This window comes from Haemaphysalis longicornis, unplaced genomic scaffold, assembly GCF_048455015.1.
Source record: "Haemaphysalis longicornis isolate Haplotype H1 unplaced genomic scaffold, Haemaphysalis longicornis Haplotype H1 scaffold_27, whole genome shotgun sequence".
Taxonomy (NCBI): domain Eukaryota; kingdom Metazoa; phylum Arthropoda; class Arachnida; order Ixodida; family Ixodidae; genus Haemaphysalis; species Haemaphysalis longicornis.
In genome coordinates, this window is record NW_027526325.1 from 709,440 (window position 1) to 731,872 (window position 22,433).

Genomic DNA, 22,433 nt, shown 5'->3' on the forward strand with positions numbered 1-22,433 from the left:
ATTGCACCTGTTCATTGAGGAACTGTACTGATTATTCAGTTTTTGTATTTCTTCTTCTATCTGTCCCGTAAATGTACTGCGCCCTTTGTCCAATGTCAAAATGCGACCTTCGTGTAAAGCATGGCCGCAAACACAGCAGCGGTTTGTCCAGGGACATTTTTTAAAGACACTCATCTGTTGACGTAACACCCTGTTTATACCGTTACACTCCAAAACACTTGGAGGGGGTCGACGGGAAAGACGAAGCCAGGTTAAAAGCCACGCACATGGAAGGCCACAAAGCTATGTGCCTTGCCCTTCGTGCAGGTATGCTGCTGCACATGTCCGCACACCCCCCCCTCCGTCGCATCCTCGTGAGACGCACACAGAGACGATTTGGGATGTGCCGAGCAAATATCAAACCGTCTGCACGCGCCCTCGGGAAAGGCCATGCAACACGTTGGTACCAAACTGCCGCTCACCTCATTGAACAGTGTGCCGCAAGTGCAGGCACTTGGTGAGAGCGAGGCACCGTTGGCGGGGCCTTTGACACCTGCTGGCGTGGGGCCAGATGGGAGTGCCCCCTAGTGGAGAACCGACCATTTGCCACAGGCAGAATTGGTACCGGCATGCTGGACGGCCGGCGGTGGCTTTGCTGGCACAGGGAGACCGGCACGTGTGCTGGTTGCGTTTGCGCTGCCGTTACAGTGGCTAGAATAGGAGCGTGATGACCGCACCCACTAGCGCGTGACGCTCTTGGAGGAGAACCGACAGAAGGCGCTGTCACACGCCTACATGTTGTGGGGTGGCACTTAGGTGGGAGAGCGGTAGCTTTTTTAGGGGGCCCCGCGCAGCTAAGGAAGGCAAACTAGGAGACAAAGGGGAAGCAAGAGACACATGCACACTCAACGCTGGGAGGCAGCCAGGCCTAGAGCTAAACGGAGAACCTACGGACGTAACTGAGAGCGTTGACAGAAGCCATTTGGATGGAAACAATGGAGCAAACAATTCTGTAAAAGACAAACACAGACCCCGTAAGCGGAAAGGGAAAAACAAATGCAATAAATATTTAATCAGCTACATAAATATGCAGGGAGGCAGAAAGCCAGATAAGTGGGTGGAAATTCAAAAGCAACTTGAACGGGAAGGAATAGACGTGTACGCTTTAGCCGAGACTCACCTCCGGGACCTAGAAGCCCCACCAATCATAGACAATTATGTCTGGGAAGGTTGCAACAGGACCACAGGAATGAAGAAAGGGGGAGGTGTTGGCATGCTCATTAAACAAGGGACCGACTGGCAGAGAGTGCATGAAAGGTGTAAAGAGCATCTATGGGTTAGAGGCACCATAGAGGGGAAAAATACATGGTTAGGAGTGGTGTATCTGTGGACCGGAAGTAGTGCTAGGGAGGAAAATGAGGAAATGGTAAACTGTTTGAGAAGAGATATAAACGAGTTCAAAGATTCGGGCGAAATAATCATAGTTGGAGATATGAATGCCCATATAGAAGGTTTGGATGGATACACAGACCACAACGGTTCTCTAGTGATAGATCTATGCCAGGAAAACCGGCTTGTAATAGTAAACACGGAAAGCAAGTGTGACGGACAAATAACGTGGGAAAGCGGTAACAGACAGTCCAGCATAGACTACAGTTTAGTATCCGAGACAGTATACGGAAGGCTGCGGGAAATGAGGATAGATGAAAATGGAACAGACAGCTTAGGAAGCGACCACAAGCGGTTTAGCTTGCACTTTGGAGGCGCAACCCGGACAAATGCAGAAATAGGTACAATAGGAGGAAATAATTTGAATAATGAGCAGTTAAAGATCATCGCTGATAGATTGGAAGATGAAATCAATAAATACCCAGGCAAAAATTGGGATTACGACGAAATGATTGCGTTGATAAAGGGTAAGATGAATGAAGCAAAGGAACGAAACCGATGGAAAGGGAAGAGAAAGCCGAGAAGCTGGTGGAATAAGGAAATAAAAGAGGCTATTGACCAGCGAAGAAAGGCGTCGAGAGAACATAGAGAAGCAAAAAGAACTGGTATGGAACCGGAGGTAGTGAAGGAAAAGTGGGAGGTCTACCGTGGGAAAAAACTAGAAGTGCAGAAAATGGTGCAAGCAAAGATCAAGCAGAAAAGCGAACAATGGATGGCAGAAATACGGAAGAAGGACAAAAGCGCATCCAAGAAGTTTTGGAACCATGTAAAATCACTAAGCTCAAAAAACGATAACCATCAAAAATTCCTGATTGATGAGGAGGGGGAACATTTAGAAGGAGAGCACGCGTTGGCGCATATTCATCGAGTGATTAGTGAGAAGTTTAGGACAATAGTGGTAGGGAAACCTGCACCGATAACATCAGCGCCACAAAAGACCGCGGAAAGGGAAATAAGTTTGAGCAACCTTGATTGGAAAAAAGCAGAACAAAAGGTTTCCCCCCAGACAGCAGTGGGCCCGGACGGAATACCAATGCAACTGATAAAACTACTTGGACCTAAAAGTAAGGAATCGTTTATGAGGGCAATAGATAAGGTGATAGAAACCAAACAAATACCAGAGGACTGGTTGGAAAGTAGGATGAATTTAATATATAAAAGCAGAGGAGACAAAGCCAGTATTGATTCATACAGACCACTCACAGTAACGTCAGTGGTGTATAGATTCGTAATGCAGGCGATAAAATCAGAAATTCAAGCATGGATGGAAGAAAATGAAATACTTGGGGAACTGCAGAATGGATTTAGACAATACAGGCGACTGGATGACAATCTGTTCGTGATAACGCAATGCATTGAAATTGCGAAAGCACAGAAGAGACCACTATGGATTACGTTCTTGGACATTAAAGGGGCATATGACAACGTAAACAGAGAACGGCTGTGGAGAATGCTGAAACTCCAGGGATTAGATGACGAGTTAGTACAGTTCCTTATAGCAATCTATAAAGACAATAGAGTGCACCTTACTTGGGAAGGACAGAAATGCGCCCAGCAGGTCAACATCCATCGGGGACTGAAACAGGGATGCCCTTTGAGCCCAATGCTGTTCATGCTTTACATGGCAGGGTTAGAAAAGAAACTGGAAGAAAGTCAAGTAGGGTTTAGCCTAACCCATATGCTGCAAGGTGAAGTGGTACAACAGCATATTCCGGGAATGTTATACGCAGACGACATTGTTCTTTTACCTGATAACCAAACCGATATGCAGCGGCTAATAAATATTTGCGGCCAGGAAGCCACTGACCTCGGATTAAATTTCAGTGCAGAAAAATCAGGAATAATGGTTTTCAATGACGCTACCACCGACGTAGTGTCTATCCAGCAAGGCGAATTACCTAGAGTGAAGGAATATAAATATTTGGGAGTGTGGATAAACGAAGGGGATAACTACTTACGTACTCACGAGGAGCAACTTAAGGTTAAGGGAAAGCGAAACGCAGCTATAATGAAGCATAGAGCTCTGTGGGGGTATAACAAATATGAAGTAGTAAGAGGAATGTGGAAAGGAGTAATGGTTCCGGGTCTCACGTTTGCGAATGCTGTACTCTGCTTAAAATCAGACGTTCTATCAGGCCTTGAAGTAACCCAGAGAACGGTAGGACGTTTGGCCTTAGGCGCGCATGGAAAAACAACTAACGATCCAGTTCAGGGGGATATGGGCTGGGCGTCGTTTGAAGTTAGAGAAGCTCAGAGTAAAATATGCTTTGAGATGAGGTTGAGGGCAATGGATCAACGAAGGTGGGCAGCTAAGGTATTTAGGTACCTATACTTGAAAAGCGTGGACACGCAGTGGTTAAGAAAGACTAGAAGGCTAGCGATGAAATACGGAAAGAACAGTGGGGAATCCAAAACAGCCAAGGTAACCAAAAAAGAGGCAAGGCAGATTGAAACGAATAAATGGAGGGAAAAAATGGAAGCTAAAACGTCGTTAGAGATGTACAGGGCTGAGAAGATGAACAGCAGAAAGGAAAATTTCTACGATAATTCCCAGGGCAGTGCTTTGCTTTTTGAGGATAGAGCAGGTTGCCTGCGAACTAATAGTTTTGTGGGGAAGTATTCACAAAATGATGGGGTATGCGTGGTCTGCGGAAAAGAAACAGAAACTATGCGGCACATCGTGTTAGAATGTGAGGGTATCCATCCAAATCTACATGAAGGGAATATTGGGCTTTCAGAAGCCCTAGGATTTAAGGGTATCACAGAGGAAGTTAACTTCAAGGCTGTCGAGGGGACGAAAAGAAGATTAGAATGCTGGTGGACGAAAAGCAGAGAGGGGAATATTGCCTAGGACAGTTACCATCTGTAACAGGAAAAAAAAGTATTTTGTGCCTAATAAGCTTTTTGTGCCTGCCCTAAGCAGCGCTAGTATTGAACCAAAAGTGTAACACATAGGTATATTATAGTCCTTTTTGGTCAGATGACATGTCATCACCCCGATACAAAGGGGAAACCAATAGAAATCATCATCATCATCATGTTCGCTGCGACGGCAGTGGCCAGCCCCAGAGTGGTGAAACTAGTATGGAGTGCAAATGCTTTCGCATGCCATTCAAAAGCCGGGAAAGCTCTGTGACATAGCCGTCGTCAGCACTTGTGCGATACGATGAATGTCCATCTCTCTTAAGAACTAACGCAGTCATAGTTTACAACCAGTTACATTAAGAACTAACAGTCATAGTTTACAACCAGTTACACACGCTGTGACAACCAAATGTAGCCAGCCAGCTGCCTTTGACACTTATCAAATGCAAATCAGAGGTTTCTTGACCAGTAACTGGCAAACACACATTCTATTTTCGGCGTGGTCATTGCAAACAAACAAAACCTAATCACTTTTGATGTACTGATCAGGATATGTTCAAAATTAGTCTTTCAAGCTGTCAACATTCTTTTCTCAATGCACCTTCCCTTAAGGTGCTAGATTATATTTTTTTCCCTGCGAAGAAATCCCACCACATTGTTCCCCATGCGCGCGTTTTCAGCCTTCAATTTCTTTCGGCTGTCACATGAGGCCACTGAGGTGTTTCTTCCTTTCGCGAGAAGGCAGCTTCTTGTTCAATGCCTTCGTGTAAAGGTGCGACCGGGTGACCAAAAAAAAATTTGACAACCTGGTGTTTGTGAGGCCACGTCCCTGCAGGTAAAATGTCACTTGCGGGGCATCCACAAACCAGAAGCGCTTCTCGGATGGCCAAATGCCCCCCTCGTCACAGAACTTCGTAAACATTGCCAACTGCTCGCCGGCTTCCTCAGCATAAACGAGGAGCTCATCAAAGCACAGGCACTCTTCAAGGTTGTTTTGCGGGCAACACAGCCCGTCATACAATAGTTGGTCACACTCTGCAAGCCACAGTTAGGGGCGAAAGAGCCCTCAGCGTGTGCTTTCTCCGTGCAGCCGAATGTAGGGTGAAGTTCTCCGTAGAAAATGAGCACAAGGGTTCTTGAAACTCTACACTCGCAGGTGAGCCAACATCCTTTGAGCTTTATTTGCTGGGTGAGGCTGCGGATGCGCTTCTCGCTCGGGGGAAGTGGCCTCCCCGGGCACTTTGTGGAGGACTGCGTGGGCACTGCTCCCGGGAGCAACACGGGCCGGCCCCTGCCGGTTGAGACAGCTCCTTCTCCCACAACGCCGGGAGATGCACCCTTCAGGGAAGTGTAGCTTGCAGGCGGCGAAGTTGTCCTTGAGATGCTTGTTGGCATGGGTTACTGCTCGTCGCCACTGTACACGGGCCGTCTCCTTCGGAACGCCAAACAAGGACAGCTTATTTGTGTGGGACCTGTACCCCGTAGAGCACCCCGGCACAAAGCAGTGGCCCTGCCTTTGTGGCACTAGTGCACCCTTAAGCTTGCTACCACACAAGAAACACGTGCGGCCACCCCCCTCGCAGATCCACAAGGGGCAGCCTCCAGGCGCCTCGCAGGCGCTGCATGCTGCTAATTACACTTTCCTACTGTAGCCCCTGCAGCGCCGCCGTGCTGCGCGTTCAGGGGCCGTGGCTGCAAAAAGCACCAGAAGAATTCGGATCGAGCAACGAGCGCAGACGCCACTCGACGCGTGGAGGCCGGCGGAGAGAAGCACAGGCATCCAAAGTCCCTCGCAGCACTTGGGGCATGACACCGCTACAAAACCAGGAAGGCAGTGGAACACTTCGCCATGGAAGCCCAAGCGAAGACGATGGCGTCCACAAAGTGGCAAATGTAATCATGGCTGACTCGTCTACCGTGGGCCACCTCTTTCATCCTGCCACCGCGGCACAATGCTGCACATAAAGGTGCAGACAATGCAATCTGGCTGTTCTGGAGCATGCTCCTGCATTGTCAGTGCTGAAGCAGGCCCTACTAGCGACCCCGGCGAAGACTGTCAACCGCTCGCATCTGCGTGATTTCCCGCTGTTGCGTGGCCCAGCGAATGACGCTGGGCTTTCTCACTCGGGCAGCATCAACTGGTTTGAAGACAGTTTGATGAACTTGATGACGTGGAAAGTGAACCAAGCTGAGCTTGCTCATTTTCTCCACTCAAAATACAGTGCAGTGGTGAACGCGCTGAGCTTGCACGCTTTGAGGAAGCCATCAGCAAGCGACCATTTGCCCCTATCATCGTGCAGAGTGCCCCCATGAGCTTGCGATAGGCAGACTCTACCTTCTGCACTACCGAGAGATGGAACTCTTTCTTGGGCACTACCAGCCCGGGCAGCTTGCGCGTGCCCCGAGCAGCACTCACCGTCCGTAGTGGCCCTGCACCTGGGACTTCATGTACTCGAGCGGCCAGACGATCCACCAGGCGGCCGTGGCCGCGAGGCCCGAGATGAGGAAAGGCCCCAGCACGGGCCGCTGGAAGTACTCGCTCAGGTTGCGCCGCCCAGAGTCCAAGAAGATGAAGTACGACGTCATCAGCCCCACCGTGCGCAGCCACGTCACGCCAAAGCCCTGCGCAGGCAGCCACAGGGGCCCTCACCAGGGACCAAAGGCTCGGGCAGACACCACGCCGGCAGGCCTCGCAGCAAGCGTGCTGGCCCTCCTGGCCACTGGGAAGCAACTAAATGGCTGTTGTCATAGCACTTCATAAAACTGTTACCTCTCAGCATCCTTCTTCACGTCTGAATAAGTTTAGGAAGAGTGCATGTTCCTGATCGACTGCTCACCGCAGAGTGCAGACGGCCACAGCAGAGGTGGCGCCCAAGCACATGTCACTTGTAATTCCCTTTTTAGGCAACAGAAAATAAGCAAATAAATAATTTCACAATAAAACATTAGCAGAACAGCGATTTCATTGTTAGAAATGCCTCAGTTTCAAACACAGTGAGTGTGCCGATAGGGTGTTGCACATTTTCATCACTGCTACAACAAGTAAGTATCTGTGTGGTTTATGGCGCAAGGGCAACGATGGCCAAAGAGCGCCAATGCAGTGGTTGATCATTTTGAATGATGTTTTAGTAAAATGGTGCTGTAAATGTGATATTAAAAGAGGTTAGTGTGGGGGTGTATACAGCCCCTCATTTAAAACAACAATAAAATTGGGGAAATGGGAATGGCAGGGTGAGAAAGTAAAAAATAAATAGACACTCATAGCTTCCTCCCACTCTGAGGGGCCCCGAGGTTACACGTGGTATGATATGCGGTTTAAAAAGCCAATGTCTCCCAGGTAAGCAAAAAGGCGTTTACTTGGAATTAAGGGTTGATCAGCTAAAAACATCGAGGGATGAAGAGGAATCATGTGAGTGTAGAGTTCCCGGAAGTGCTTTTTCCTTGCCTTGTGGAAGTACCCACACTCAACTAAGACATGGCTGACGGATAGGCGATGTCCGCACCTGTCGCATTGTGGCGGTGGTTTGCCCTGCAGAAGGTGCGAGTGAGTAGCGTATGTATGGCCTATTCGTAATCTGCACATGTATACTTCCGTTGTTCTGTTGTGTTTTTCTGTGCAGTAACTGCCTAATTGGGGTTTTATAGTGTGGAGTTTATTATCTGTCTGAGTGTCCCAGTGTTGCTGCCAGCGTTGTCGGATTGCCTTTCGAATGAATGGTTTCCAGTCAAGATAAGGAAGCTGCTGAACGTCGGCGCTACAGCGAAGTGCTGCCACAGCGGCGTTCTGGTCTGCGAGTTCATTACCAGGAATGCCACTGTGTCCAGGCACCCAACACACGACTATGACCTGTTTTAAAGCGTAGGCTGCCATTATCTCTTTAACTAACCTGTTCAGCACAATGTTCCATAATGCAGTGCTGTCACAACACTCAATGAGTCTGTGTATATAATGGATTGTTGTATCTTTGTATTATGTGTTCTAGCATAATTAATATAGCATGTGCCTCAGCCGTAAATATACTTGTGTTTCTGTTTAGTATCCTTGTGCTGGCAGAATTGGGACCGTGTGCAGCACATGCCACAGCAGTGGCAGTTTTGGAGGCATCTGTGTAAAAAGCAGTATATGGGAATTTGTTTTGCAAGTGCAGGAAGTGTTGTAGGATGAGTTCTGTGGGTGAATATTTTTTGTAAATTTCCTTGAACGACATGTCACAGGTGACAGAGCGCAGTTGCCAAGGCGGCATGAACTCAACGAAGTCAGTTTTGTAAGATTCAGATAAAATAACCCCAAGTTCCTCTGCCTCCACCTTCACTCGGATAGAGAAAGGCAGAGGAAGCGACGGACGGCTCAAAAACAGCCTTTCGGACGCTTTGTTTTCAAGAAAAGCATTTAGCGGATGACTATTTAAGGATGTCGCCTTTACGCAGTACAAAAGTGCCATGTATGTACGCTGGTGCTCTAAGCACCACTGATCCGTTTCTGCATAGAGGCTTTCAATAGGACTCGTCCGAAAAGCTCCCGACGCCAGGCGGAGCCCCAAGTGCAGCACTGTATCCAGCATTTTTAGAGCTGTTTTTGAGGCAGACCCATACACTACACTTCCGTAGTCGATACGGGACCTGACAAGACTGTTAGAAACACGTAAAAGGCATGCTGTGTATCTGCACCGTATGACTGGCGGGAAAGGACTTTTAAGATGTTCATAGTCTTCATGCATTTCATTTTAAGTTGTTTAATATGTGGGATGAATGTAAGCTTATCTAAAACTACTCCAAGAAACCTGTGTTCTCTTTTTACGGGTATGTCAACTCCCTTAAGTTGTATGGTTGGTTGCAGATGGATCCCACGCTTCCTGGAAAAGAGAACACAAGTGCTTTTCTGCGGATTTAGGATAAAACCATTTTTGTCTGCCCACTTGGCTAGTCTGTTCACAGCAACTTGGATCTGCCGTTCACAGATAGAGGAGTTGCATGACCTGAAGCTGATGTGCACATCGTCTACATAGATTAAATAAAAAATGGTGGGTGGCAGTGCTCTCCCTAACTTATTCATTTTTACAATGAAAAGTGTGCAGCTAAGTACTCCACCCTGGAGAACTCCATTTCCTTGTGTATACGTCCTAGATAATGCTGCACCAACTCGTACCCGGAATGTTCTATCTGATAAGTAGCTTTCCAGTGTGTTTAACATGTTTCCACAAATGCCGACAGATTTAAGGTCATGCAGGATGCAATACCGCCAAGCGGTGTCATAGGCCTTTTCAATGTCAAAAAATACAGATATACAGTGTTGTTTATGAGCAAAAGCATCTTTAACATAAGATTCAACAGCTATAAGATTGTCAGTTGTTGACCTGCCCAAGCGAAAGCCTGCCTGGCAGCTATCAAGGACACCATGATATTCCAAGAAATAGATAAGCCGTCTATTGATCATCTTTTCAAAGAGCTTGCTCAAGCAGCTTGTCAAAGCAATAGGGCGATAGCTTGTCACAGAAGAGGCACCTTTCCCTCTTTCAATATAGCTAACACAATTGCCTCTTTCCAAGCATGAGGAAAGCAGGTGCTGAATCATTGTGTATGTTATTTTATCAACTCCTGGCGCCGAAGCGGGGCATGTGTTGAGGGCTACCATAACTTCCTGCAGCGAAAAATTAGAGTTATACCCGTCATTAGATTTCTTGTTGTCACGAATAGGCTTTCTTTCAACAGATTGTTTGTATCGCCGGAATGTCTCGGTGTAGTGGGAGGAAAGGAGCTGGAAATATGTTCAAAGTGTGGTCCCAGGGTGTTTGCTTGGTCTTCAAGTGTATCGCCAGTGGTGCTGACAAGAGGTGTGACATATGTTTTCTGCCCCTGCAGTTTCCGTATTCTGTTCCAAACTTTGCGCGTATCTGTATAGGAATTTATTGATGATAGAAAAGACCTCCAACTATCTGTTTTTGCCTGACGTCGGATTCGCCGTCCCATGGCTTTTGCGCGCTTGAAGGAAATTAGGTTTTCTGTAGTAGGATACCTGCGGAGGACCCCCCCAGGCCTTATTCTGAGCATTTCTGGCCTTCTTGCAATCGTCATTCCACCAGGGCCTCTGAAGATTAGGTGTGTTACCGGAGGTCTGGGGAATAGAAACGCTAGCAGCGTCAAGTATATGTGCTGTAATGAAGGAGCACGCTTCATCAATACCTAAGTGTGTTATTGATGTGTAAGTAAGTTTCGACATCTCTTTAAACGTTGCCCAGTCGGCACCAGCTTCTTTAAACTTTGCATGTGAAGTGTAACTGTAGGGGCATTTTTCTAAATATCTGAGGGTGACTGGGAAGTGGTCGCTGCCATAGGGATTTGTATCCACTTCCCATTCGATGGACGGAAAAAGAACGGGGGAGCCTATAGCCAGATCAATGTGTGAATATGTGTGGTGTGCTGTATTGTAGTATGCCGGCTGCTTTTTGTTAAAGAGACAAACTCCGGATGACAAGATAAAGTTTTCTATCAAGCGGCCCCGGGAATCTGTGCGTTCCGATCCCCATAGTGGGCTGTGCGCATTAAGGTCACCAACTAGTAAAAACGGTTCTGGCAGTTGATCTATAAGGGACTCAAATTCGTAACTGGAAAGACGATATTCAGGGGGAATGTACAGTGAGCAAATTGTTGTTAACTTGTTGAAGATATTTGCCCGAACAGCAACCGCTTCTAGGCCGGTGCGCAAATGAATAGATTGACAAGGGACAGCTTTTCGGATAACGATTGCCACGCCACCCGAGCAGTGCGAGCAGTTGTCTCTGTCTCTTCTAAATACTGAGTATTGGTTTAGGAAGTTGGTATGCTTAGGGTTCAAGTGGGTCTCTTGTAGACACAGGACGGTTGCTTGAGTTTTGTGTAGGATTTCATATATATCATCAAGGTTTTTAATTAATCCCCTACAGTTACACTGCATAACTATTTGTGCTACCATAAATGTTCAAAGAATATTTTGGCTGGTGAAGACTAGGGATGGATGTATCACCTACCACACTTAGGTATGATTTGTGCCAGTGACACGGGGGGCTGCTGGCTTTTTTTCCCGCCCCGCCATGGAGCGCTGTTCTTTCACCGCCTTTGGCGCTGGCTGAGACGGTGCCATTTCCATGTCCTCGTCTGAGTGCTGGGACACGGAATATGTTCGAAGTGGAGGAAGGAATCCCTCCCACCAGAGTTTGTTGCGTGTTGGACGCAGAGGTTGTCGAAGGACCCGCCACATCTACATCCATGGCCACCTGAGGTCTGGTAGCCGGAGGATGGGGACCGACGGCAGAGCCGTCACTCCTGGCACTCGTGGCCGACGCAACACTTGCGGGTGCCACAGGTGTTGTGTCAGCTGGTTTGGCTGCCTTAGGCAGCACCTCGGGGGGCTGGGGCGGCACCAAGTCTGCTTCACAGTACTGGGTGGCCGCAGTGACTAGACGCCGCTCCGCCCCCCGGCGAGCCACGTCGGCATACTTCGCAGAAGCAAAGGCGCTGAGCCTTTTACGCGCTTCTAGGTAAGAGATGTTCTCATTGACTTTAAGATTGATTATTTTCTTCTCAAGTTTGAATGTTTCACACGTCCTTGAGTACGCTGTGTGCGGGCCACCGCAGTTCGGACATTTGATCAAAGTGCTGTTGCAATTCTCTTTGGGGTGGTCATGCTCTGAGCACTTTGCACACGTTAAACGCCCACGGCAGTTGTTAGTACTGTGCCCATAACGTTGGCACTTAAAGCACCGACGCGGGTTGGGGACATATGGTCGGACGGTACAACGAAGAAAGCCTGCATTCACAAATTCAGGTAAGGTACTACGGTCAAAGGTGAGGACAACATGTTTGGTTTTGATTTCCTGATTTTCTCGACGCATAGTGATCCTCCTTGCTGCAATGACGCCCTGGTCGCGCAGGCCCTCGAGGATGTCAGAGTCAGTTTCATTGTAGAGATCAGATTTGGATATGACACCTTGGGAAGTATTTAGCGTTCGGTGGGGAGTGACTGATTTTCAGGTCGCCAATGAGGGTTTGTTCAAGGAGCTTTTTTGATTGAGCCGGGTTGTTTACTTCTACAAGGATTTCTCCAGAGGTCAGTTTCTTGGCTTTGTAGTGTTTTCCTACAACATGTTCAATGCACTTAGCTATTAAGAAAACGGATGTAGACGTCACTGGCTTTGTACTGTCTTCGGATGCGATGATCAAGAACCGGGGAAAGTTGTCAGGTATTTGGAACAATAGGGCAGGCAATGGGGGAAAATTCGCTTCGGTGCGGCCCCTTTTGGGAGGCCGATCAGTGGGTTTAGAAAATTTTGAAAGAACCATGCAGCATGGAAAAAAAGCAGGGAACGGGGGTACTTTCTTCGCTCGGTTTACCCTGATGCCGAGAGAGGTCCCGGAGCTCCCTGCCTGGTAAACAGACAGGGAGCCCATCCGCCGGAGCTTGACCACGGCTCCGACGGCCACCGTTTGTGGTTTCTACCCTTCACCTTAAAACTCCTAGCCACGGTAGGATACAGCATGAGTATGGGGGCTCGGGGTCCGCGGTGTTGCCAATACCGTCACCAAGATTACTCAAGGTGCCCCGTGCGGGGCACTGCTACAACACACTGACCCAGACTACAGAGTAGCCATATTTCTCGGGACTACAGCAGCCAGTTTGGTCACCAAGTTGCATTATCCAAGTTTTGCGCACCAGTGAAACACTCCAGCCACGCTCCCCTGCCCCCCTCTCCCCCAACTCACCGTGTACACCTTCCGCAGTGTCCAAGTCTGGCCAATTTGCCGGCTTATCTGTGAAAAGGCACACCAACTGTAGCGCCCACTAACTGCAATCACAAGACAAAAATTGCTCTAACCTTGGCATACTCCAGTGGGCACTCGATAATGGCTCGTGCCGTGGATGCAATGACGCCTCCTACAACGACCCTCCTGCGACAGTGGAAGCAAAGAGTCAATGCCGCAACGCTGCCACAAACACACTGCACGCTTCTTTTTCTTTTGCCCTTTGCACTTCCTTGGGGCACCAAAGAGGACGTACGTTTGCAGCCCGGCTGTGAGTGGAATTTGGGTCGTGCATACTGTGTCGTCCAGATACGTGTATCTGCAGCCAGAAAATGAAAAAAATTATGATGGAACGCAACGTGCCGAACAGAAGAAAACCCTTTGTAACTTCCATCGTTTACCCCACCATTCTTGCTGCTATAAGAGGCATTAAATTTAAGCACAAATAGCATGTTCTGCAAGCTTATAAGGCCTGCCTAACTTGCATTTGCGTTTGCTGGCCTCAACCAATTGCACATCAGCCCACAATACGCCAAAGGTTCTAGTGCAGGAAATGAGCTTATTGGAGTGAAGTTTGGGTTAAAAGTAGTGCCAGCATTATTCTAACTGTCCTGTACTGTGCTCCGTCAAGCCCAAGCGGACAGATTGCGCGGGCCTAGAGCGGCAGTGCGCGCCTAAGCATGGATGACGCCGGTCACCTCCCCGCTAGTTCTTAATAAAGTACCTTCCCTTGTGTTCTATCAGTGCGTCCACGAGTCCTGGATTCTCAACTCGGACTAACGAGGCCATCGTTTGAATGAACCAAACTTCTGTTTTGTCTTGAGAGCGCCCCTTCAAAAACGTTTCACCAACAGAGACACGGGTGAGCAGTGCGTTCTACATCCAGTTTATGTGCAGGCAAAGCCAGCAAGCAGAAAAGGTTTTAGCTCACAAAAAGAAAAAAGCAGCCCTACGCCAGCACCACACAAGAAAAATGACCTCAAAATAACAAGGCAAACCACCCCGGTGCTATGTATTTTAGCGAGTTTTTCACGGCAAAACTGCACATAGCTTCCCCAATAAATTTCCCGCACCCCCGCTCGTACCGCATTGCGTGAACCCCTTGGGAAGAGAAGCCCCTGGTTGCCCATCCACTCCGGAATAGGCAGGGGACGAGGAAGCATGCTTGCCATGAGAAAATGTGCATGCTCTCGGCGGGAAAGTTCGAGCTGCCGCCCGACAAGCTTTGTCTTCCCTCTGCACTGGGTGCGTGCACTGTGCGTTTGCCCCAGCAGCGCCGAGCAGCACCTATGAGGGGCAGCTGTAGTCGGCTGCTGTAGTTGGCTGCTCCAGTCAGTTCGTCATTCCACAAGAACAGCCTCTCTGATTGTCCTCCTCCACACACTAGAAGGGCCGGTGAATTTCTACCCGTTTTCTGTACTCCGGGGAGTGCACGTGTTGTTGTTGCACCAAGACTTCCCCAACGCAGCTCCACCTCGCTTTTGTGCTCCACTTCTGTACCGGCCAAGTCTAGCAAGCTTTCAATGCAAAAACTCCTGGGCCACCTCTTCTAACGTGAAACCCGGGGAGTGGCGAAGCATCTAGTGTATAAGCGTATTCTTGGCGCCTTGGCGATTCTGCCAACGGAGATGAAACCGTTTGGGGGCAGAGGTACACAATACAGCTTTGTTGTAAAAGTCTCGAGTCTTTGAAGCACGAAGCATTCTAGTGCGACGCATACATGAGTGTCTCAGTGTTTTTTTAGTACGCATTATGCTCGAGCGCGAGATGTAAACGAGTGTCCCAGTGTTTCTTTTTTTAGCGCACGTTGTGTTCTAGTGCGAGGCGTAAACAAGCTCCCCGGAAATCTAGTACCGCGACTACACGAGACGAAGATTACACCGATGACAATTACAGGAGACACCAACAGCCCGTAACTCATTTGTGACCGCGGGAAAAGGGCCAATTTTGAGTGCTTACAGAAAACTTTTTTTCTCTAGAACTGCTGGATACGTTTACCAATGCTACGCATGAAATTGTAGCTTACACATTTCTCTTTCAAACACATAACAGCAGGTTTGTGAAAGCTGTAATTATTCACAGCTTATCGGTCAACGAAACAAGAAAATGCAGAAAAAAAACGTATACACAAAACACAAATAGGTGATTTTACACAGCCTAAGAATTATTTTTGGAATTCTAAGATATACGAACTGTTTCTACGTTCCTAAGCTATGATTGAATATATACATCAATGCTGTACACCAAGTTCTGGATTTCTGCGGGCCCACCAACTTAACGGCAGTGATGGCTGTGCTACTCCACAAGGCCACTCGAGAGTCAATCGGTCTCTAAAAAAAATGTGGTTGACCCCACTTTTATACAAATAAGTAAAACACGAAACTGAAATGTGCCTTCACAGGATGAGTTTAAGGTTTATTCTGCATCGATATGAACTTGCACATCACTATTTATATTTCGTCCGTATGACACCGACAGACGCATCAAAATTATACACTGGATTGCACGTGCCGGAGCACTGCGCAAACCCGAATGAAATCACACACTATCGCAAACCATGTGAACTTAACCGAACAGGTTGTCAGAGAATCGTTTGGTGAGCTCACGGTCCGCTGCAGCGAAACAGTATGATTTGCGGGGCTGTCTTGCGGGTGTGCTTAGCAAGCAACAACCTGCTGGCGCGTTGCTTGGGCAAACGCAGCAGACGGTTGCGTTACGACGAGCTCAGCTGGCGCCAACTGTTGGCGCTCATTATCATTGTGATGGACTACTTCGCTTCACCTCTCTTAGATGGCAGCAGCATCTAAATGGAGGAGGTTATAGGAAGGATATATGGCATGTTCGTACAGCTGTCTGTGCTTCAGCTCATAGCACAGTGGGTAAAACGTCTGGCACCTCCCGTTATGGCGACAGAGATACCGGCTCGAATCCTGGCACAGCCACGTCAGTGGAACTTTTTCTGCCGATGTCATTTCCGTGACGGATATGACGTCAGTCAAATCTTGGTGGATCCCAGCATAAAACACCTTCGTGTTAAAGGGACACTGAAGTGAATTTTTCAAGCTCCCGTTTTTGCTTGCACTGCGTAGACTGGCTCAAATTACCACACTTTTCATCGTTTATCCGGTTGATAAGTCGTTAATTATTTTATAAAGCGGGAAAGAAGAAAACCTACCATGCGCGGTCTGTGGCGGCCGCACCAACTAAAGCTGTGAGGTCGCGAGGAGATGGTACCGTGATTGGACGATGTCGCCCCAGAGCCATTGAGACACCCCCCCCCCTTGATTCGATGCCTGGGGAAACCCCTGGATGACGCCCTCCGCGTCACCGCTGACGTTCAAAGGCCATGCACTTTTCCCTCATATTCGGAGCTTGCCTCACTCACGCCTGTATCGTAAAAAGCGTGTTCGCACCAGGCCAAGGGTGTGCTGATTCAGGCCTGTCCCACTGCCCGCAAGCAGCAGCCCGCTAACGAAAACTCGCTAGAGCGTCAGTGGCAGTCTGCGCGCGTTCTGCAAGCTCGCTTGTGGAACAGTGAACGTTACGGCCCAAAAATGGTGAACTCAGTTTAGAAAACATCGGCCGAAAACGAAAAAATCAACTGGCAAAAAAAAAACGATGCACTCTCGGGGATTCGAACTTGCGACTTGCAAAACGATAACCTAGCGCCTTAGACCACTCAGCCACAGGCCAGCTCTGTCAAGGCTGGATATATAAGGTATATAATATATAACCAGTTTACACAAATACCTTATCATTTGAAGTACTTTAGGTGACTATTTGTCGTATAGCGCCCGTGCTGTAAGCGTCCCCCAAACTTCCACAATATCTCACGTCTAGCAATTGCATTTCTTGGACAGTAAAGCGTTCGCAGATGTGCGGTCGTGCTGCTGACCGCTGTGCTTGTTCCCCCAGCGCAAAGAAGTGCTTCCTGCTCCCTAGTTTTGCGCTGTACAGTAAAAGTTTCAGTTGATTTTATTTTTTTAGTACCGCTATTGACTTCGTTGACTCTTCTCCCGCCTTCAAGTGGCCTTAGATTTTCCTACTAGCGTAAAGTCAGCGAAGCGTCGCATGTTCCCTTGTGCAGCGCTTGTGTGAGGCGACCTTGACTCGACTTGAAGCTAGATACAGTGTACAAACTAACAAAGTAAAGAAAGGCACATTCTTTCATTCACAAACGCGTGGTGGCTTAGTTTCAATTGAGCGATCCAACTGCAACGACTCGTCGGCGGCCGGCGGCCTAAACGCTGTGCCTACTGACTCGATCGGAAGTTCGGCTAACCGTGCAGTAGCGCAGCCAATTGCCAGCTCGTCTCCTCGTGACGTCACACGAAATCGCCACAAAAAATGGGCGAGGATGCAGAAAGGAGGGCAGCATTTTCGAATTGCTTTTTCTACTAAATAAATTCGCGTAAACGCGCTCAGAGTGGTCAAAACATGGCCTATGGACTCCGGACTACAATTTGCGCTAGTAATCCCGCAATGTTTACAAATCACTTTAGTGTCCTTTTAATATGCAGCCAAGCATGCTTGTTTGCATTTTCACGCCAAATCCTTATCACTGCAAAGGCAAAAACCAAGAAAAAAATTTAGCGCTCTTGAGAGGCAGCACGCGTCACTCTGCAGCACTAACTTTACACAAGTGCCGGCTATCTTGAAGGTGATAACGCGATACGGCGCAGTGCATTTGGCAAAATGTCCCCGCCACACATTGTCCAGACCTTACACATGAAAGTAGTACCGCAGTCATCGGATATTATGCGCATTTTGTTCATAAATAGAAGGCAAAGTCAAAAACGAACCTTCCCTGGCAGCACCTGTCGAAGTCTGAGGCTGTTGAATGGGACAGTCTTCATCAGAACTAAAATCTGAAGAATCAACATTGTTGCTGGAGTCATCACGGCTACTGGGGTAAAAAAAAAATCAGCAGCAGCAGTGGCCGAAGTCCCTGAAACCACTGTCCGCCTTTGCAGAGCGCGCAGTAAAACAGGACACCGTTTTTGCCCAACTCACTGCTACCTTGGGTTCAAATTTCACTCGCAATGCAGTCTACCCACGTGGAATGTAAACAAACAGCAATGAAACTGAAAAAAGGAGTTTCCAGTGAACACGCCGGATGGCATTAGTTGTCCAAATAGCAGCGTTTTTACTTTTTGCAGAAGGTTTCAAAATCATTGTTCACCCGTGAATGATAGCCTATTGCACGGTCACGAAAGAACTAAGGGGCTTCGCCCCTAAAAACATAAGAAGCCTGACAGCCTTACAACTCCTACTTGGTCAGACCGAATGATACCGTTGTGATCATACCAACGCATCAAGCACAATTCCTCAATAGCTATGCCCTATCAATTTCCCCGCTAGACTTTTTCAAGCTAGTCAGTTCAATATATGTAGGGTTGTTCGTTTTCGGGTCAAATCAAACCCGATTTTACTTGATTTTCACACCCCGGACATGTTTCAAGAGAATCGGGTTAGTCCCGATTTCGTCATCGAGCAAGTTATACGCAACCCCATATCTCAATATATTGAGAGCAATGACCTTTTCCCATATAACATGCTGGGTTTTCGCCAAGGTCTCTCTACCCAGGATGCGATGCTAATGATCAAGCACCAAATCATCGACCGTCACACCAAGGATGTAGGAGCAATCCTTGCCTCGACCTTACTAAGGCTTTCGATACAGTCTCACACAAGTATCTCCTGCAAGCCATATCCCAGATGAACGTGGGTAAAAATTTTCACAACTATGTTCGATCTCTTCTCCGGAACAGGAAGGCCACGCTAAAAATCAGGCACGTCAAGTCTGCCGAGTACACTCTGGGAGCCCAAGGCACACCACAGGGGGCGGTCATTTCGCCGCTGTTATTTAACATTGCAATGAAGAAGCTGTCGGAGCAACTCGCACAGATTCCAGGGGTACACCATGCGCTCTACGCTGATGACATCACGGTGTGGAGCAGAGGCGGGTCCGACGCCGACATCGCACAGAGGTTACAACAAGCGCTTGAGGTCACAGAGAGCTTCCTGGTAGGAACGGGACTAAACCTCTCACCCTCCAAATATGAGCTTCTTCTCTACCGGTCCTCCCGAAAAGGTGGACGCGGAATGCCGCCGCCGGAGCACACGGACATCAACTTACATACAAAGAATGGCCAACCCATCCCTAAAGTGGAATGTATTCGTATCCTTGGGCTCCTTACACAAGCACAGGGCAGCAATATGAAAACCATGGAGAAGCTCACCCACTAAAACAGAAAACATGATTAGACTCATCATCCCTGTATCCAACCGACGTGGAGGCCTAACGGAAAGCAACCTGTTTAGATTATACCACGCTTTCCTCATGAGCCACATAAACTATGTGGCAGCGGCACTTGACTGGTCCAAAGCGGAGGAAACAAAGATCAATACACTTATGCGCAAGAGCATCAAGAGAGTCATGGGTATCCCCATCACGGCAAGCACTGAAAGGTTGGAACTTCTTGGGGTGCACAATACCCTGGATGAAGTTATAAAAGCACAAAGCACTGCCCAGACACAACGTCTTCTCACAAAGAGAGCGGGTCGCCAGATCCTGCGCACCCTGGGCTATAGAGCAGCATACCTAGAGAAACATACCGTCCAGCTCCCCCCATATACACGGGAAACCATACATGTTGAGCCTATCCCACGGAACGTGCATCCGCAGCATAATGAGGGAAGACGCGCAGCCAGAGCGCGAGCCCTCCTACAACACGCAGCGAAGAACCCCACAAAAACGGCGTTTGTAGACGTCCAGCATGCAACCCCCGGACTTTTCACGACGGTAGCGGTGGACTTCGCAGGGACCGTTCTATCCGCGGCAACCATCAAAGCACCGACTGCAGTCATAGCCGAGCAAGTGGCGATAGCTCAAGCAATGCAAGACTTGTCACGGCCCAACGTATATACGCATTCTCACTCCGCGGCCAGGGCCTTCTTGTTGGGGAGGATTGCGACCGACTCAGCCAAAATTCTCACCGCACGCAGCGAAGAAGCCTTCCACAAAATTACATGGTTCCCCGCGCACATGGGACACACAGTACACAAAGAAATCGCCAATGTCAACGAGTTAGCTAACGACCGTGCGCGAGGTTTCACGTGCCGCGCCGGTCCCAACGCTATGCCGAGTGACAGGCTGGGCGAGTACAGAGACCCTTACTCACTTTTCATGAAATCATTTCCCACTATCAGCTATCCCGGAGGACACTCCCATTACCTCACCCCAAGCTCACACGACCACAATCCATAGCTTTCCGAATGCTACAGACGAATACGTTTCCGACTAGAAGCAGGTTCAGCCTTATCCTGCCTTCCATTGAACCTAATTGCCTTAAAGGAGTACTGACACCAAATTTTGATACCTAAAAAATGATATAATTGGCTTCAGTAGTTTGTACAGATGCCTCACAGAACTTTTTGCTGTGATCCGAGGCTGGAATCACATCTAAAATCGATTTTGATTGTCCTAGGCCGCGAGCTTCCACAAATCGGCAGCACTAGCGCCATCGCTTTCGGCGTGACGGAACATTGGCCTGCGTGTCTGGCCGGTTCAGGGTCACGTCATATAGTCGTTTTCAGAACCGGAAACGATATCCTGCGCTGCTGTTGTCGGTGGTATTCGTTTGGGCAGGAGACGTGGGCGTAGCAAATAATCTAGTAACGTTGGGCGTAGCTGTGTGAGCAATGCTTGTAAACGTTGCGTGTTCGACGTCTTTGCTCTTCAGTTCGTTGCCGGCGCATGGTGTTCGGCACGGGTGCCGAAAACTGCGCGATGTCGACGGGCACCGCCGCGACGCGGCGGTGGGCGTCGCCGAGCTCGCCCAAGTTGTGCTATGGCAAGCTCGCAGTATGCGAAGTACTGCTCGTGGAAGCCTGTCTGAGCAAATCGACGACGACGCCAAGATGCATTATTTTCCACGCGACGACATGCAGCGCTAAACGTGGACTGAGTTCGTGCGCGCCGGCGGCCGCAAGAACTGTCGCCCAAGCCAGCGGGCTCGGGGTTGCACGGGTCACCTTGGGTGTTGGGAACTTAGTATCGTGGCGACTATTTGATCGCTGGTATCTGTACAACTGCGAATGACCATCCCTTACACAACTTTTCACCACACTATCATCCCCTTTTTCGCATACTGAGCTCTATTTCGGCAATAATTTCCGTTTCAGCGATCGGTGACCAAGACATCTGCCGCGGCCTGTTTTGATTCTAGCGCGCAGCTGGCGCCATCTTTCGGCCGCTCGCCGCACCGCGGTGCCGGCAGTGCTGGGTCGGAGCGCCCAAAGTCCGCTGCCGGTCAGGGTAGGCTTACCATCGCGGCAAATATCTGAACGCCACTTTTAAATTCAGCGCTGATAACAACCCCTAGCACAATTTTTCAACACATTAACATCTACTTTCTCACATGTGGAGCTTCTTTTTCGTGATCAGATTGATTAGAAGAGTGGCGACAAGCTATTGCTATCACGGTCTGCGCCGGTTCGAGCCGCAGTGATATTAAAAAACGGACGACGGCGAAGACATCACCGGCCTAATCGCCTGGCCAAATAAAGTTGTTCTGTCTGTCGGGTGGCAGTGACTCATCCGAGTCTGACGATTCAGACATGTCGACTGCGCGGGCGAGTCGCGGACCATGTGCAATCGTAGCAGACGATGCGGCGAACGCATGGAGGAAAGAAAAACGTCCCTGACGTCACGGGTGAGACAGTGACGTAAGGCTGGCCCGCTTGCAGGCTGGCCTTCGAAGGGCCATTTTCCCGCGCGGCGACCAAATTTGAAACTGGTTGCAATAAACGTGCTATAATTAATTCTGTGTTGGCGGCTGACGGCTTTCGGTTCGATTTTCGTAATTACTGGGCCAATAGGTATTCTTTACAGCATAAGAACTGAAAGCGAGAAATTTCGTGTCAGTACTCCTTTAACTGCTCAGAGGCTTACTGCAATCTTAAACACATGCTCTGGCAATGTCCTGCGTTGCGTACGGCCACGGACTACAGCACCGAGCACGAATGGACAAGTGCTCTCTCGAGCAACGATCCGCACAAGCAACTCACGGCTGTCCAGAGGGCCTGCGAGAGGGCGGAAGACCAAGGTCTCTCACCTCCTGCGCGGGTGTGGCCAGCGACTACCTGATGAAGATCCTTAGAGGCCATCCAGGATAGCCCCTAAAGACCTCTAATAAAGTTCTTTGTCTGTCTGTCTGTCTGTCTGTCTGTCCCTGAATGGACCTTTTCAAAGCAGCGATCTGCACAATTGTGGGCCGGCAGTTTGCCGCTCTCAACCACTAACTTCCGGAAGCAAGCTCCACAAACACAGCTTTCGACCCCATTGTATATTGGCATGACTC

At 48.8% G+C, this 22,433-nt stretch overlaps 1 protein-coding gene across 4 annotated transcripts in view; it reads right to left on the minus strand.

Annotated features, from left to right (window-relative positions):
* LOC144172918 (mitochondrial substrate carrier family protein L-like) overlaps window positions 1-22,433 on the minus strand; it is a 42,449-nt gene that overhangs the window by 13,441 nt on the left and 6,575 nt on the right. For 2 of the 4 annotated variants that reach the window (XM_077701508.1, XM_077701507.1), the window contains 4 exons: window positions 13,325-13,387; window positions 13,143-13,215; window positions 13,030-13,077; window positions 6,710-6,915 (listed from right to left, as the gene is read on the minus strand). In XM_077701508.1, the coding sequence (XP_077557634.1) occupies window positions 6,710-6,915; window positions 13,030-13,077; window positions 13,143-13,215; window positions 13,325-13,387 (390 nt within the window). Of the gene's footprint in view, window positions 1-5,316; window positions 5,726-6,709; window positions 6,916-13,029; window positions 13,078-13,142; window positions 13,216-13,324; window positions 13,388-22,433 lie in introns of those variants that run through there. The other 2 variants (XM_077701509.1, XM_077701510.1) reach the window with 2 other exon arrangements.